The 15,996-nt window shown below is 31.2% G+C and overlaps 2 protein-coding genes and 1 pseudogene across 3 annotated transcripts; 2 read left to right on the top strand and 1 right to left on the bottom strand.

Moving 5' to 3' along the window:
• Positions 1-4,955: 4,955 nt before the first annotated feature.
• On the top strand, positions 4,956-5,810 carry LOC114367590 (annotated as a pseudogene).
• Positions 5,811-7,784: 1,974 nt separating this feature from the next.
• On the top strand, positions 7,785-11,605 carry LOC114368761 (pentatricopeptide repeat-containing protein At1g12300, mitochondrial-like). Of its 2 annotated transcripts, none has more exons than XM_028326013.1 (3): positions 7,785-9,941; positions 10,708-10,821; positions 11,149-11,605. In XM_028326013.1, exon 1 carries the CDS (start codon positions 7,862-7,864, stop codon positions 9,512-9,514), a length of 1,653 nt encoding a protein of 550 aa, XP_028181814.1. In that variant the 5' UTR covers positions 7,785-7,861; the 3' UTR covers positions 9,515-9,941; positions 10,708-10,821; positions 11,149-11,605. The 2 variants fall into 2 exon arrangements, with proteins under 2 accessions (XP_028181814.1, XP_028181815.1); XM_028326014.1 differs by having other exon boundaries at positions 7,785-9,925.
• Positions 11,606-13,009: 1,404 nt separating this feature from the next.
• Positions 13,010-14,237, bottom strand: LOC114368768 (uncharacterized protein At3g17950-like). Its single transcript, XM_028326024.1, has 2 exons — positions 13,885-14,237; positions 13,010-13,696 (listed from the first exon to the last, which is right to left on the bottom strand). Exons 1-2 carry the CDS (start codon positions 13,966-13,968, stop codon positions 13,205-13,207), a joined length of 576 nt encoding a protein of 191 aa, XP_028181825.1. The 5' UTR covers positions 13,969-14,237; the 3' UTR covers positions 13,010-13,204.
• Positions 14,238-15,996: the final 1,759 nt, after the last annotated feature.

Raw genomic sequence — 15,996 nt, forward strand, 5'->3', positions numbered from 1 at the left:
TTTTAAGGCAAAATGACATGCGAGAGTACATAAACCCTTGACTTTCCCCACTTTATCCGCCCACAAAGAGTAAGGAGACAACGACAACCCATGTTTGGCAAGACCATCTTTACTAAGAGAAATGATTAAAGAGATGATATCACCTATGCGTAATGCTGAATTTGTATGAGAATCGCTTTCGATGACAAGATTTTTGAATCCCAAAGACATGGATGGCTATTTCCATTCCAATCTTAATTGCCCATAACTCAGCTTCCACCACCGTGTCACAGTCAATATTTGCTTATTTTGGACGACGATGCGGTTGTTATTCCACTCCCAACACCACCTTCTGCCTCCATCAGTTTCTTCACTTCAATCACATCCATGATATATAAACACAGAAAAGTGGGTTTCTTTTATAAAAAAGTGAGGTTTCAATTCCAAAAGAGTCTCTATAGTCTAGTTTGATTTAAAACCATTGCATTTAATGTTTACTCTGAGCCAACTAAAAGATAAAATCTAACTTTAAAATTGCATTAACAATATTCTCTTTCTAATGGTTATGAATATATATGATAGATATAATGTTGTAACGACCAAGATCCATTTTTTAATGGCCAACTAACCGATATTGTTTTTTTTCCTCTCCCAAAAAAAGATCGTTTTCTTTTATCTAATACTTTTAATCGATATTTGCGGATTGCTTTTATTTTCATATATATTTTTTGTAATGCTTTTTTAGTAGTTTTTGTAATACTGATTAGGTGATATTTAAATTTATATTCTTTTTGTAACACGGATATTTAAACATAAGATTAATAAATATTTTGACGTAAAGAAAAATAACATAATAAAATTTGAAAATTTTGAGTTAAATTTATTTTTTTAATTGGTATAAAAAATACCATTTATGTATTTATTTTCAATTTTCATTCCCCTTTCACTTATTTTAACTAATGGAGGGAAATTTTTCCACTTTTTTTTAAATAAAAATATTCAAATAACACAAATATTCTACTATGTTTCTCTTTTACATTTTTTCTCTTAATCTCCTTAGATTCATAAGACAACAAAGATTACGATTAATCTAAATTTTGATTTACATTTATTCTTTAAATTTGTATTCTCTCTATTTATAATTTACTTCTAAATTGTAGCTTCTACTTTTATTATGAGCAAATAATAGGTTGTTCATTTTACAAAATTGGACAATATAAAAAATTGACACTTGTCCATTTTTGTTCAGCCGTTTGAATTTCAAAATCCTCTCTCCACCATCTCACCTAATGGATATTGTTGAACAAATTTGCACAATTTTGCCTTCATTTTGAAAATATTCTCCACTCATTTGACACCGACAACATCGTCGCACCTCATCATATCCATCTTCTCTACCCTTCATCCACCATGACCAAACTCCGACCACCACCAAACAACATTGCTACACCACCACCGACTCGCCGCAGTAACAAGTATTTCAATGTGATAGATCAAGTTTGAAATATTTGTCTTTTATTGTTTCTTTCTTCTCATTAGATATGAACTTTTTATTTGATATACGTTCCAAATTTTTGTTGATATTTTTTAATCTTGTTTTTTCTTCTTATATCATAAAAACAAATTCTACTTAAAATTGTTAAAAATTGTTTTGCTTATGAGGTGTTTAACAAAATGTCTCACCCAAATTCCATTATGATTTCTAACAAGTCTTAGGTTACAAAAGCAACAATGACCATTAATTGACAGACCAAAAATTTTCAAGCTCTCATACACTATCTCAGCATTTGGTTATTGTAGAACACCATTGATGAAATGTTGAAATCTATCTTGCTTATGAGGTGTTTGACAAACTATCTCACCCAAATTCCATTATGATTTCTAGAAGAATCAAGTCATGATGGTTTTAGTGTGAAATTTCTTTTTTATGAAGGATGCAACAAATGATGCTATTGTCACTGATTATGAGTTTCTATTTATGCGAGTTAGGTGTCAAGGAATCAAGGTTAGAGCAATTGGATGAAATTCAAATGAAAGTTATCAATACTTCTAATGGGAAGAATTTACCTAAATGTCCAACTTTAATCGTTGAATTTAGAGGTGTTGCTTTTGGTAAAACCGTACATCTCTTTGAAAGTATTGGGTTAGTTCCTTAGCAAGTCTTGTGATAGTTTATATATATACATGTAACATTGGGTAGCTTATGAAAGATTTTTCTTTTCTATATATGACTATGAGATAGGTATGCATCGTTGTAATTGAAGTTCAATTTTGTAAGGTATTATGGGCATATTTTTTAAAAAAAATTGTGTGATTTTTTGGTTGTTTAATTATTGTTATTATTATTATTATGTAGGTTCTAGCTTAAGGTCTTTTAATTCAACCGCAAAATTGATGCAATCCTACCCCCCAAGGGTATTGGATAGAAGACTCTAAGAGGATTGAATTAGAGTTGCTAAAGAAGGCTCTAGGATTCTCATGAACCTCAGGATAGATTTATGAGCACATGGGCCAAGGTTAGGTCCACTCTTCTTTGTAAATATTAGAATAGGTTAGCTAGCTTCCTTGAGAAGCTTCCTTGACAAGCTTGCTTGAGAAACTTTCTTGAGAAACTTCTTTGAGAAACTTCATTGAGAAGCTAGAGCTTAGTTACACACCCCTCTAATAACTAAGCTCACCTCCTTGAGAAGGTTCCTTGAGAAACTTCCTTGAGAAGCTTCCTTGAAAAACTTCCTTGAGAAGCTTCCTTGAGAATATTCCTAGAGAAGTTAGAGCTTAGGTACACACACCCCTCTAATAGCTAACTTCACCTCCTTGAGATGAGAAGCTAGAAGTTAGCTATACACCTCCTATAATAGCTAAGTTCACTCCCATGCCAAAATACATGAAAATACAAAAACATTCCTACTACAAAGACTACTCAAAATGCCCTAAAATACAAGGCTAAAATCCTATACTAATAAAATGGCCAAAATACAAGGCCCAAAAGAAACAAAAACCTATTCTAATATTTACAAAGAAGAATGGACCTAGCCTTGGCCCATGTGCTCATAAATCTGAGAAACCTAGGGCCTTCTTTAGCAACTCTAGCTCAATCCTCTTGGAGTCTTCTATCCAATACTCTTGGGGGTAGGATTGCATCAAAAACTTTGTTGTGATGATGGGATTTTTGGTCTATGTGAGTTTTATGCTTCACATGATACAATTGTATCATCGAATGAGTTTTGAAAAGTTTTTACCTTTTTTTCTTTGTGTGATGTCACTTTGTGTTTGTTTTTTGTTCTTCAAAAATCTTCCATACATGTTCTTCATTTATTTTGTTCAATATATATTTCTACATATGGTTCTGTTTGGTATGAAGATTAAATTCAATTGAGCTTACGTTGTGTTTGTCTAAGTTGGGTGTTCCTGGCTTCCACTTTCTTAATATTTTAAAAATTAGTACCAAGTTTCTCCCATTTCTCATTTCGCTTTATCTTTCTCTTCCCATTTGTTTTCTGAATCCGTTTTTGTATTTGGTGGTAAAGGAAGATGAAAAAACACGATTTATTCAGCGAAACATTGGTATCAATTTGAAGTTCGACGCTAACAACTTAAGAGTTCTCTACTCTTGGTAAGTCTTCCCATTTCTCTTCCCAACTATTTGGTAGTACAAAATAAATTCATATATAAAGATGAATATCTTGTTCTCTATATACACGATTCATTCATCTTTTCTCCTTTATTCCTTTTTTTCCATCTATTTTTTTCTTTTAATGTTTCATTCATATGATTTTATTAGTTGTTTTTGTTCCATGGATTTTGGTGTGACTTTATTGATGGGTTATGGAGAAATAGCTAAATATTTATTTGATTTTATTTTGTACTACTTTGCGGGTTGGAAGCTACGTGTTTGGTTAAATGCCCAAATGTACTTTGAGATTTTCTTTGGCTATGTAGAAAAGATTTCTATTCATTTGTTCTTTTAATATTTTATCTGGATAATGTTATACGAGTCTTTGTACATTTTGTTTGGATGATATTCTACTTTTTATTTGTTTTGGACTGATTTATGAGTTGCAAGTTATGTGTTTGATCTAATACCCAAATGAACTTTGAAATTTTCATTGGTAAGCTTTATTGGTTGGTTTTTTAAATATTGATGTTACATTTAGTGCATACTCACTATCACGCTACATTCAAAATATAGTTTAACTTTTTTTAGTAGACAAGTTTAGAATGATGTGTGATTTTTGGACTCTATTATATGCATTTTATTTCTCAGTTATTTTATTTTCTTTTCTTTGAAGCTTAGGTATGAAAGATGTTGTAGAAGTTTGGATTGAATTTTTTGGCAGCCCCTCAACAGAAAACTACATAGAAGATATGAAGGCAGAACAATTAGAGAAACTAGCAAAGCTGGAAGATTGGTGTAAGCAAATTCTTATTATTACTTTCTCGATAAGGATATGCATTTTGCCAATATTTTTAAGTACATATTTTTTTATACTGAAGAAAAAATTAAAATTGTAAATTACTGATTTCTTTATATTCGTAAATGTGGTTCAAAGACCATATCAGCATTAAGAACAAACATGGGCTTTAGCTTCATTTGACAATTTACACTTGAAAAATATTTATCAACCCAATATCCAAATTAGAGGAATGACTAACATTTCAAAGTGGCAATGTACTCAAAATATTGAATGTTATTACTGTAATATTTTAGATTGAAATGAGAGATTTATTTATTGGAGTTCTTTTAACAAGTGACTTCATTGTTCTTCAATCCTAGAAGATAATTTTAGTTGTCTTTTGGGGAGTTATTTGTAAATAATTGAGTGATTGAGTAGTTGAAATTAAAGGATTTACAATATGGTATAAGGAGCAAACTTGGTGTGTATTTCCCCCTCCCATACTGTAGTATATTTGAAAGAAATATGGTCGATTTGTAGCATTTTGCAGATTAAGCATTCTATTCCTATATGTAGATCTTCATGATGAACCTTTCTGCTACCTTTATCCTTGAGTTCTTCAAGGGTGCACCAGACAAAGTTATGCCATAAGGATCCTTCTCTGGTAAATTCAAAGAAAGAAAAATTTTTCATATTGATCTTAATAATGTTCATTTTGGGATTTAGATGTATGGACTAAATTTTTGGAAATGAGACTGAAGCAAGAACATTTTCTAAAGCTCAAGGCTAGAAAGTAATCATTAATTAGCAGGTTTAAAGGCTTGTCGTTTTTGTTGAAGTTTTAATTTGTCATGTATTTTGACTCTTTTCTTATTGTCCTATTGAGCAGATGATAATGTTGAGGAAGTAGCTTTGAAGATTTCTCACTTGCCAAAAGCATAAGAAAAACATAAAAGAATTATCGTTATCACCCAAGTTGCAAATCCTGTTTGTGTTGCTGAGGATGGGAAAATGAAATTATACCCTATGATGATATTATCTAAAGACAAATTAGTTGATACAAATAGAGTAGGTACTAACCTATTGCTTTTAGTATTTAAATGTTAAAGTTATATGTGTAGTTAAGTTTATGGGTAATTGGTGTGCTCATAAAATGCTTTGAGTAGTAAATCATAGTCATGCGACCAATATATAGTTGATGATACTGGCAAGTTAGATTCTGATTTTGTCTATTTTAAATGTTTGTGGAAACTTAAAAAATTGTTAATGTTAGATACTTATATTCTTTTGTTTTTGTAGGAGATGCTTTTGTGGGAGGATTTCTTTCACAATTGGTCAAGCAGAAGCCCATTGAAGAATGCGTCTGGGTGTTAAGCAGCCAATGTTATCATCCAAAGGTTGTGTTGCACATACCTAGAAAAGCCCAATTTTCATTAAGTGATTCCTCCTTTTTCCGCTACTGCTGTAAATTATTATTATTATTATTGAGAATAATTTTAATAGACACACTCAAACTATATGTAAGTCTTTTGCTAACAAAATGATTCAACATGTTCTATAACAATTTAATATCAAGTTTACTCATATATAATATCATGGGTAAAGTGTAATTTTTTTGTTATTTTTTTTCTTAGGTACAACGACTTGAACTACTTCTTTAGTTGTTAGTTAGAATTTATGTAGAACTATAGTTCAAGTAAAAAATATTATCATCTGATTTAAATATAGAAAATTATTTGTTCTTCTTGTCAAAGATTTTCTTTTTTTATAAATATATATTGTCTACTACAATTTACAATAACAATTTAATTATATTTAAAATTAGTTTTAGATTTAAAATTAGACAAAAATTATGCATTTTATTGTTTATAAAATTTTAAAACATGAGTAACCATAAATATCATCCAAACTAAATAGACATTATTATTTTATAAAATATATTACATATCTCAATCTTATTAGTTTTGATTCTCATTTATTAAGTTTTACACACTTACAACTAAATATATACAATTGTATTATACATTTAATTTTGTAGCTTATTAGTGCATCTACATAGATAAATAGTATTCTTTAATGTAGGTTATATTTATTGAGCTAAAGTTTAACACCAAATTTCATGGATATTTTGATTGGTATTTCTATAATTAAGTTATACAACTCTTATCGTGCACTTTTGATTATATATTATAACGTTATAAACAATAAAATATGATAATAACTATATTTAAATTACATATTTACGTTTAAATTATTGTTATTCTTATATTCATTAAAACTTTAATACACCTCAACTATGATGGACTTTACTTTGTATTATTAATTTTGATTATTCATTTATCTTAAATTCTCATTTTTCAAACATTAAAAAAATTAACTTTTAAATCTAAACACAATTACAGTACCAAAACAAAAAAATATAGCGAAACACCCTTGCGTAGATACGGGTAACTAACTATTTGTAGTAAAAAGTAATCGACTCCTAAATATTGTAATAGAAGGCTATCTTTGTCCAGGATTGTTATTAATATCTTCTTTTATTATTACGCAAATATGTGGACTCCATTAATATCTTGCTGTTAAAGAAGCTTTTGATTAAAAATTTCAAAGGACTTTCCAAACTTTAACGTCGATTTTTTAAATAATTATTTGTTAAACAAGTAACTAAATCCAATGAAAAAACAAGCAACTAAAATTGCTTCTTTTTTTTTTTCTCTCTTAATATTCTGATATTATTATATGCGGATATTTCAAAGATCTCATCCAACTTTTGTTAAGGAATACTAATAAATACTTAATTTAATTTTTTTAATTTTATAAATTTATGATTATGACCCGTATAGATTATTAATTAATAGTTGTGATTATTAGAGATATTAAATCAATTATAAATTAAATAAAAATTATTAATCATTAAATTTTTTTAATAAAATACTATTAATTCTTAAGATTTTGATTAATTTACAATTAACTTAATAATTTAATTAGTTATAATTATTTATTAATAATTTATCAGAAGAATCAAAATCACTAATTTATCAAATATTATAATTAAAATTCAAAAAATCAAAATCATAAATTTAAAGTTAGTGGAACCAAAATTACAACTTAATTTAAATACTTTTAAAATTGAGTAAATATAAACATTAGGATCACCACCAACCGAATCTCTATTTAAATTTAGGATATAATATATTTTAGGTTCTTTTAAAATTACTAATATTTGAATTTGGTTTTTCTAAAAGAATATTATTTTGTTTCTTTTAATTTAAAAATATTTTTTATTTTGTTTTAAGAATTATCTAAATCAATTTTATCCTTATATAAAACACTTTCTAAGAACTAAAATTGATAGTACATAGTTTTAAAAAATAAAAATTGATAGTAAAATTTTAAAATTTAGAAAAAACGAAAAAAAAAAATCAGGGATTCACTTGCAAAATTCACACGAACCCATTCTTCATTCGAAGTTTGGGAAGAGACATTGAATGGAATCACCGAAAAATCCAATCTTTTTCTTCAACTTTGGAAGGAAGGCCGCCATGTTGTACGCTGCTACGACAACAAGATTAAGGTATGCGATTTCCAAATTTAGTGTCTTTCTGAGGTTCTTTTCTGATTCCCAAAAACAAAATGCGAAAAAAAAATCTGGGTTTGATGCTATCGATGATGCCGTGGCCTTATTCACTCGCTTGATTACTATGCACCCTCTTCCATCTGTTGTAGAATTTAACATGATTTTAGGGTCAATAGTGAAGATGAAGCATTACCCAACTGCTATATCACTTTCTAAACAAATGGGGTTGAGAGGAATCACACCGTCCATAGTGACTTTGAGTATCTTGATCAATTGTTACTGCCACTTGGGTCACATGGGTTTTGCTTTTTCTGTGTTGGGCATGGTTCTCAAGAGGGGATATCAGCTCAATGCCATAACCTTGACCACAATCATGAAAGGGCTTTGTATCAATGGTGAGGTTAGGAAAGCATTGGAATTTCATGACAGTGTGGTGGCACAGGGGTTTCTGTTGGATGAAGTTACTTACGGGACCTTGATCAATGGGTTGTGTAAGATAGGACTGACAAGAGAGGCCTTTGAGTTGCTGCACAAGATGGAAGGGCAAGTGGTTAGGCCGAATGTAGTAATCTACAACATGATTGTTGATGGTTTGTGCAAAGATGGACTTGTAACTGAGGCGAGGGATTTATATTCGGATGTTGTTGGCCGGGGAATAGACCCTGATGTTTTTACTTACACTTGTCTAATTCATGGTTTTTGTGGTTTGGGGCAGTGGAGAGAAGTTACTCGGTTGTTGTGTGATATGGTTGATAGAAACGTCAACCTGAATGTTTATACCTACAATATATTAATTGATGCATTATGTAAAAAAGGAATGCTTGGAAAAGCTCATGATATGCGTAATTTGATGATTGAAAGAGGTCAGCGACCAGATTTAGTTACTTTTAACACTTTGATGAGTGGATATTGCTTATACAATGATGTGGTTGAGGCGAGAAAATTATTTGATACATTTGCTGAATGTGGTATTACGCCTGACGTCTGGAGTTATAACATCCTTATTATTGGGTATTGCAAAAATAATAGGATTGATGAAGCATTGAGCCTCTTCAATAAAATGAATTACAAAAAGTTGGCTCCTAATATTGTAACTTACAGTTCTCTTATTGATGGTTTGTGCAAATCTGGGAGAATTTCTTATGCGTGGGAACTTTTTAGTGCAATTCATGATGGTGGTCCGTCCCCTAATGTTATCACTTACAATATCATGTTAGATGCTCTTTGTAAAATCCAACTTGTCGACAAGGCAATTGAATTATTTAATCTAATGTTTGAAAGGGGACTGACTCCAAATGTTTCTAGTTATAACATCTTGATTAATGGGTATTGCAAGAGCAAGAGGATTGATGAAGCCATGAACCTTTTCGAAGAAATGCATCGCAGAAATTTGGTTCCTGACTCTGTAACTTATAATTGTCTCATTGATGGCCTGTGCAAGTCTGGGAGAATCTCTCATGCATGGGAGCTTTTCAATGTGATGCATGATGGTGGTCCGCCGGTTGATGTTATCACTTATAATATCTTATTCGATGCTTTTTCCAAAATACAACATGTCATCTAGGCAATTGATTTTTAAACCTAATGTTTGAAAGGGGATTGGCTTCTTATGGTTTTAGTCATTGCATCTTGATTGATGAATTTTGCCCGGGTAAAAGGATGAAAGAAGCCATGGATCTCTTCAGAGATTTGTCTTGCAACAGTTTGATTCTTGATACTGTAAACTCATATTTCTGCTATTAATGGCTCAGGAATCCAGGAGAATCTCATCTAAATGGGAGCTTATTGATGATATACATGATAATGGATGGCCATCTATCACTCACGATTTACTATATCTAAAGATGGGTTTGGCTGAATGCTTAGCAAATGCATTGTTGCAGCTTTAATATGGGTTTAAGTGTTGAACCCCATGGAAAATGTGTTGTTGCATTTAGCCTTGCATGGCCATCTCCAAAAGTAAATTTTGTGAAAGGTAGCACTTTCTGGAGGTAATCAATGTTCTGCGTGAATATTTTTGGTTGTCTGTATCTTAAATGAATAATAGTTGTATGTAATACCTGCCTGCACTAGTGAAGCTATTTATGATATGGTGGTTTAAATACTTTCTATGAAGTGGCATGAGTTGCATTTTAGCTTTAGTGGAGTTTGAATGATATTTTAGTTGTTAGTGGAGCAGCTGTGCCTTTGAGTTGCTAAGCTTATAGGAAAAAAATTAAAATCTGTCCCATCTGGTCCAACAGAACAATTGTAATTTAAATGGGTAGTGCCTGCAAGATTTGGATTATAAAATTCACATGTAATTAACAAGAGACCTTTTTCTCCATATAAAATTAAACAGGTTCTTTAATGGTATATTGTCTAAGTGATCAAACTCTTCCTTCAGAGGCACATATGGTGAAAATGGCCATTATACCTCTTGATTTTATATTCTTATTTTTTGCTTCTATGAAGGTTTTCTTGCTCTCCTTCTCTTAAATACTATTACATCAGATTATATTGCTTTGCCATGCTGTACTACATGATCCTAGTGAAATATCATTATCCTAAATAAAACTCTAGTAGATCTCCAAATTATTAGTGCCACCCTCAATTTATTTGGGAAAGTTTAAACTTTTTAATACCCCTCAGATGTTTTTCATGGAGGAAGAGATGTGCGTGTGCCTATTGCTAAAGATGTAGCATACCTACAACCCAATGTTTCTTTTGTATAATTGTGTTTTAATAAGCGAAATTTTCCCAATTGTTTTACTGCAGGAGATATGGTGCATACCTTATTAGGTTTGGAATTCTAAACATATTACAATAGGTTGGAAGAAGAGATCGAGAAATGGCAGAATCTGTTCTTAAGGATGAGACACTACCAGAATGGTAATTTTCAGTTTAACTTCTGTAGTAACTTTAAGTATCACCAGATTTATTTTTTATTTTCATTTTTGTGTGTATGTTTGTTATGTTATGGGTCATTTCCAGTTAATTACTGTATTATTTTAGAATAAAATCTTTGAAGCTTTTAATTAATGAACTCTACTTTCTTGTTGCCGGAGGAATAATTTGGATTGTTATGTATAAAATATAAGCATATTGTATTGCGGTTTAATTTTCAATGAATGTCTGGTTTGTCATTGGAGATGCCAATTGTCAGTTTATTCTTAATTCTTGATGAAATCATTAAGACTGTTCTAATCTTTCTGCCAGGTTCTCCTTTGCTATCTTCGAATATGCTGAATGACCAAGATCAGTTAAGGGAGTTGGAAAATGCAGTTGTCAAAGAAACTGAAGCTAAAATGAACTACAGAAAAAGGGTAGTTGTTGAGCATACAAATGATAACAGATAGTATGGAAGGACCTGAACCCAGAATTTGTTCTCCAGTAATATATTTTTGTAAAATCCTGAGCTGGGGGTAATTGTAATTCTACTGTTTTAATAACTTCTTATTCTGGTTTCCTTGTTTAAAAAAGAAAACATAAAGTTGAGATTCGACCACGAGGGTTGAAAATTTAGACACGATTTTTCTGTATTGAATTTACTTTCTTTCTTATTTCTACCTGCTGGTAGATGTGTTGATTTCATTGTTCAATGTAAATGTAATGTTAGAGTACTTAACATGGACAACAATTGCTAATATTATCCAACACTGGGATCAGAAGAAAAGGTGTTTTTATATATTAAAAAATAAAATAATATAATGGTTTAAGATTTAGGCTATGCATCTTTTATCAAATGATTCACTGACATGAATCTATTTCTGGTTAAATTGATGTAGTTGAGGAATGATAATAAGGATCCTGACTCAAAGTTTACTAAGGAACGTAGACACGTATGATGGATCAAAATAGAAAGATGTAATTGAAGTAAAAAACATGTTTGTGAAGTGAGTTTTTAGACTTGTAGTGATTCACTTGATAATGATACTTGTGCGAAACTCTTTGAACAAATTAGTTTGTTTGAAGTAATATATGTTCTTGAGTAGATTTATTCAACTAAAATGAGTAAATCTCTTCATGGATTTATTAGATTGAAGCAATTTGTACATGTGGTATGACCTTCTATGTTGAATGTTCATATATTTCCCCACACAAAAAAAATTGTTATAACTATTTATGTTGTTGACTTGAATATTATCAAAACTTTTGAAGAGCTCTCAAAAGGAGTGAATCACAAATAAAATTTCAAACAAATGATTTAAGAATAAAGCTTCATCTTGATTACAAGTTATCAAATGTGAACAAATATCCATTTTAGGTAGAAAACAATGAAGAATTAGTTGTTATATTAGTAATATTGAATTGACTATCATTAACATTATTACATGTCTCTGGTTATATTTATAGGGCTCAACTTTTAAAAGTTGTCCTTTATAAAAAAACTCAATCTATTATTTGGTGTATTAATTATTTTTAGATTAACATACCTTTAATTAAATAAGAGAGTGATTATATTAACATACACTTAGAAGAAAGAGATTAGCATTAATGATAATAATATTTTTGAAATAGTACATAAATTTAGGATTAATTTATTATTATCAACTAAATTAATCAATTAATTATTTTTAATTTTGATGAATTAATTAATTGAGTCTTATAAATAAGAACACAAATATTATTTTTTAAATATTTATTATTTATTAGATCTTATTTAAGTTTTTCTAATAAAGATATAAAGATATTGTTATAAATAATTATAAAATTATAATTTTTAATTTTTCTTTTTATCTTTCATTTACTTGTATAAATATTATTTATATAAATAAAATAAAGCACTTCTATCACATTTTTTTCCATTGCCTTGCTTAATAGTAAAACACCAACTTGAATTGTGTGTCGCTAATACAAGCAATGATAATAAACTTACTCTGGGAAATTGATTTTACCAACAACACAAAACTTTCTGTAATCCATATTCTTCTAATTTTTTTTGCCTAAATGAAGCATATGAATATATGATTACGACCAATCACCCACTAATATTTGTGTATTTATAATATGAATGATATATAATTATTATGTGGACCACCATAAGCATAATTATCAAAAGAAGAAGAACAAAAGGAGAAAAAGTAAAAAGCCCAAAAGGAAAAAGGCAAAGGGCAAAGCTTGCGTTTTGCACGTAAACCACGGACAAAAAGAATCCTAATCTTCCAATTAGGTAACAACCAAACAACCCCCAAAAATTAATATAAAAAATTAAAATAAAACCACAAAATTTTACTTTCTTTAAAAAAAATTGAAAACCCTTATTATGACAACACTACGCCGCACCGCCGCTACAAATTCCGGCAAGCGAAACCGGAAACCGATTACAGAGGCTCTCCGTCGGCGGTGCTCGATCGTCGACGTCTTCCGGCGGCGGAAGAACCCTCCCGTCGGCGAAGAGCACCCTGCTGCCGTTCCTCTGCTGGTGGCCGGCGACCACTCCCTCGAGCTCCGCCGCCGTGCCGTAGAACGCGCCGTCGCCGAACCTCCGCTCCACCTCCAGAAACTCCCCGAGAGACGCTGGCCTGGCGTCGCCGTCGCGGCAGAGCTGCCACCACCTCCGCCGCCTCTCCGCCACCGTCGCGATGGAGGTAGCCTTTTTCTTCTTTTTGACTGCGGCGGCGGCCCTCCTTGCGCCGCCGGTGTCCTCGGCGGCGGAATTAGGGTTCCGGTGCTGCGATGGGACTCTGAATGCAATGGTTGGGAAGTTCACTCCCATTAGTGTCCCCAATGTGGTGCTTCTGTCATGGAAGAATGATCCGGTGGACTATCATTCAAAAACCCCAAAAATAAAAAATTAAACTTTTGATTAATTTCTCGTGGAAAAAGGAAAAATTTAGAGGAAAAAAATTCTGGGGTGTGGAAAAAATTAGAGATTTTTTTTCAGAAATTTGAAACGGGTGTGGGGAGTTGTGAATGTGAATGTGAATGTTGAGAATGTGAATTTGATGGTACCTCAGTGTCAAGATCAGAGGAAGAAATGGAAGAAATTGTGGGTGAAGATGGTGGTGGCACCAATTCAGAGGCTGGATCTAGCATTGTTGTATTGTGACTTGTGTTGTGGTGAATGGAGGATTAGAGAGGAAAGCAGAGAAACTCTCTGAGGTGTTGTGGAAAAAAAGTAGCTTGAGGCAACTAGTAATGCGTTGAGCTTTGTTGGTTTATATGCACTATGAGGAATGGATGAAAAGGCATGTTGGGGGATCAAAGAAAAAGGAATCGGATGTGTTTGAAATGATTGTTGCTTGGGGTGATTATCAGTTTATCACTATCAATGGTGGGTTAAGGTTAAATCCCAGCAAAACTTCACAGCCACAGTTTTTTTTTTTTTTTTTTTTTTTTTGAATTTTGACTTTTCTTTGATATCAACATAAAGAGTTAGGTAGTAGATTGAAAGTTGGAAATTACATTGATACTGTACGTTTTTTCTTTTTTAACTTGTCTGAACCATGTTAATACAGTTAATTTAACCTTTCTGCACATATTTTATCCATAATGAAAAAAGTTACGGAATGTTTTATGCCTTATTTGCTTTTTTTGGGGGTTCATAGCCTTGTTTGCTTTCTGTATTGAAATGCACACAACAATAATCTTATAATTAACTAGAGTACAATCTATATAGAAACAAAGTTACAAAGGGAGTCATAGAATTTCCTATTTGATAATGGTAATAATAATGGACCAAGCTAGCACCTAATGGTAGTGCTTTTTCTGATTGCCTAATTTTCTTCTACCCTGGTCTCTCTCAACTTTTTTAGATTCTTACGGGTTATATATATTAAAAGATTGAGGGATAAGTCAAAATGCATTGGTAAGATGCCTCAATTATTGTCAATGTCTTTTGAGTTTTCTTCTTTTCTCTGTTCAGAACAAAATTTTCTTTACTCCTTACTCTTGTACAGAATAGTAATAGTTGAATGCAGTATATGATAACTGTGTGAGGTATAAAGGAAAATGTTTATCATACGTGTGATTTCTTCACTTGACTCTCTAGTTTTGTTTTTCTTATTTCTTAGCAGGAAACGAGTTCCTTGATAGACTGTTTTGAGATGCTTTTTTGAGCTGAAGATGCAGACTGAAGAAGTAAACTATTAGCTTTGTCAATAACAAGAAACAACACATTTTTTTTATGTAATTCCCTATAAAATAACGTTGTTCTTTTAAATAATTTAATATCCTTTAGTAATCTTAGGTGAATATAGGGGTGAAAACATTTTAAGAATTCAACTAGAGTCACATCCGTTGAAAAGGGCTCCAATAATTCAGCTAGAAGAATACAATCACATCATAATATGCTCTAGAAAATGATTAAGGAGATTAATTTAATATTAAACTCTGAAACATTGTAACTTCTGTCCAATAAGAAATATTGATGTGATTAAAGCCTGAAAATGAGGAAGAAACAATAACTGAAAGATTAAGATATATTAGCATATAATACAGTTTTCAATGGGTGCAGGGAGATAATGATTTTTAACCTGCAAAAGATCAATTATAATAGGCTTTAGGAAAAGGTTAAGGAGATCAATTAAATATCAAACTCTAAAATATTATAACTTCTGTCCACAAGAAACATTGATATAATAAAATATGTCAAAACTGATCTGGCACGGTAATTAAAACATTAAGATCTATTGTAGCGTAGTGGAGAATTTGAATGGAAAAAGGTATGGTCAGATAATGACACTTGAAAGTTGTAACAAAGGTCAAAGTTTTACCTGTTTGAATAGGTGGGAAATAGAAAAGTGAAAACCCAAGAGGGAAAATATAACCAAAAAAATCATCTGTTGTTTGGTTGAGGAAAAAAACAACATAGTAATTAATTTTCATTTGAGAGGAGCTAAGAATTTAAAATCTGAGTGTGCCGAACAAGCTTGGATTCATTTTCATTCGAAATTTTCTAATCATCTATGTGGCATGGAATCAAACATAAAAGTCTAAGTAAATTACAAGAAAATGATGGTTCAAATCTTCAATTTAAGCCAAAGCCAGCTTGAAAGGGACTACCATATGATGTAATGTCCCAACTAGTAGTATAAATCTATCTATATCCCCAACAAAAAGGTG

The sequence above is a fragment of the Glycine soja genome, chromosome 9 (assembly GCF_004193775.1).
Source record: "Glycine soja cultivar W05 chromosome 9, ASM419377v2, whole genome shotgun sequence".
Classification (NCBI taxonomy): Eukaryota; Viridiplantae; Streptophyta; class Magnoliopsida; order Fabales; family Fabaceae; genus Glycine; species Glycine soja.

Bases quoted from the DNA above. Each gene is read 5' to 3' on its own strand.
- LOC114368761 (XM_028326013.1), top strand. From the start codon at position 7,862: ATGGAATCACCGAAAAATCCAATCTTTTTCTTCAACTTTGGAAGGAAG.
- LOC114368768 (XM_028326024.1), bottom strand. From the start codon at position 13,968: ATGCTAGATCCAGCCTCTGAATTGGTGCCACCACCATCTTCACCCACA. The intron at 13,697-13,884 runs GTACCATCAAAT...TTTGAATGATAG, and splicing joins CCTCTGATCTTGACACTGAG to TCCACCGGATCATTCTTCCA.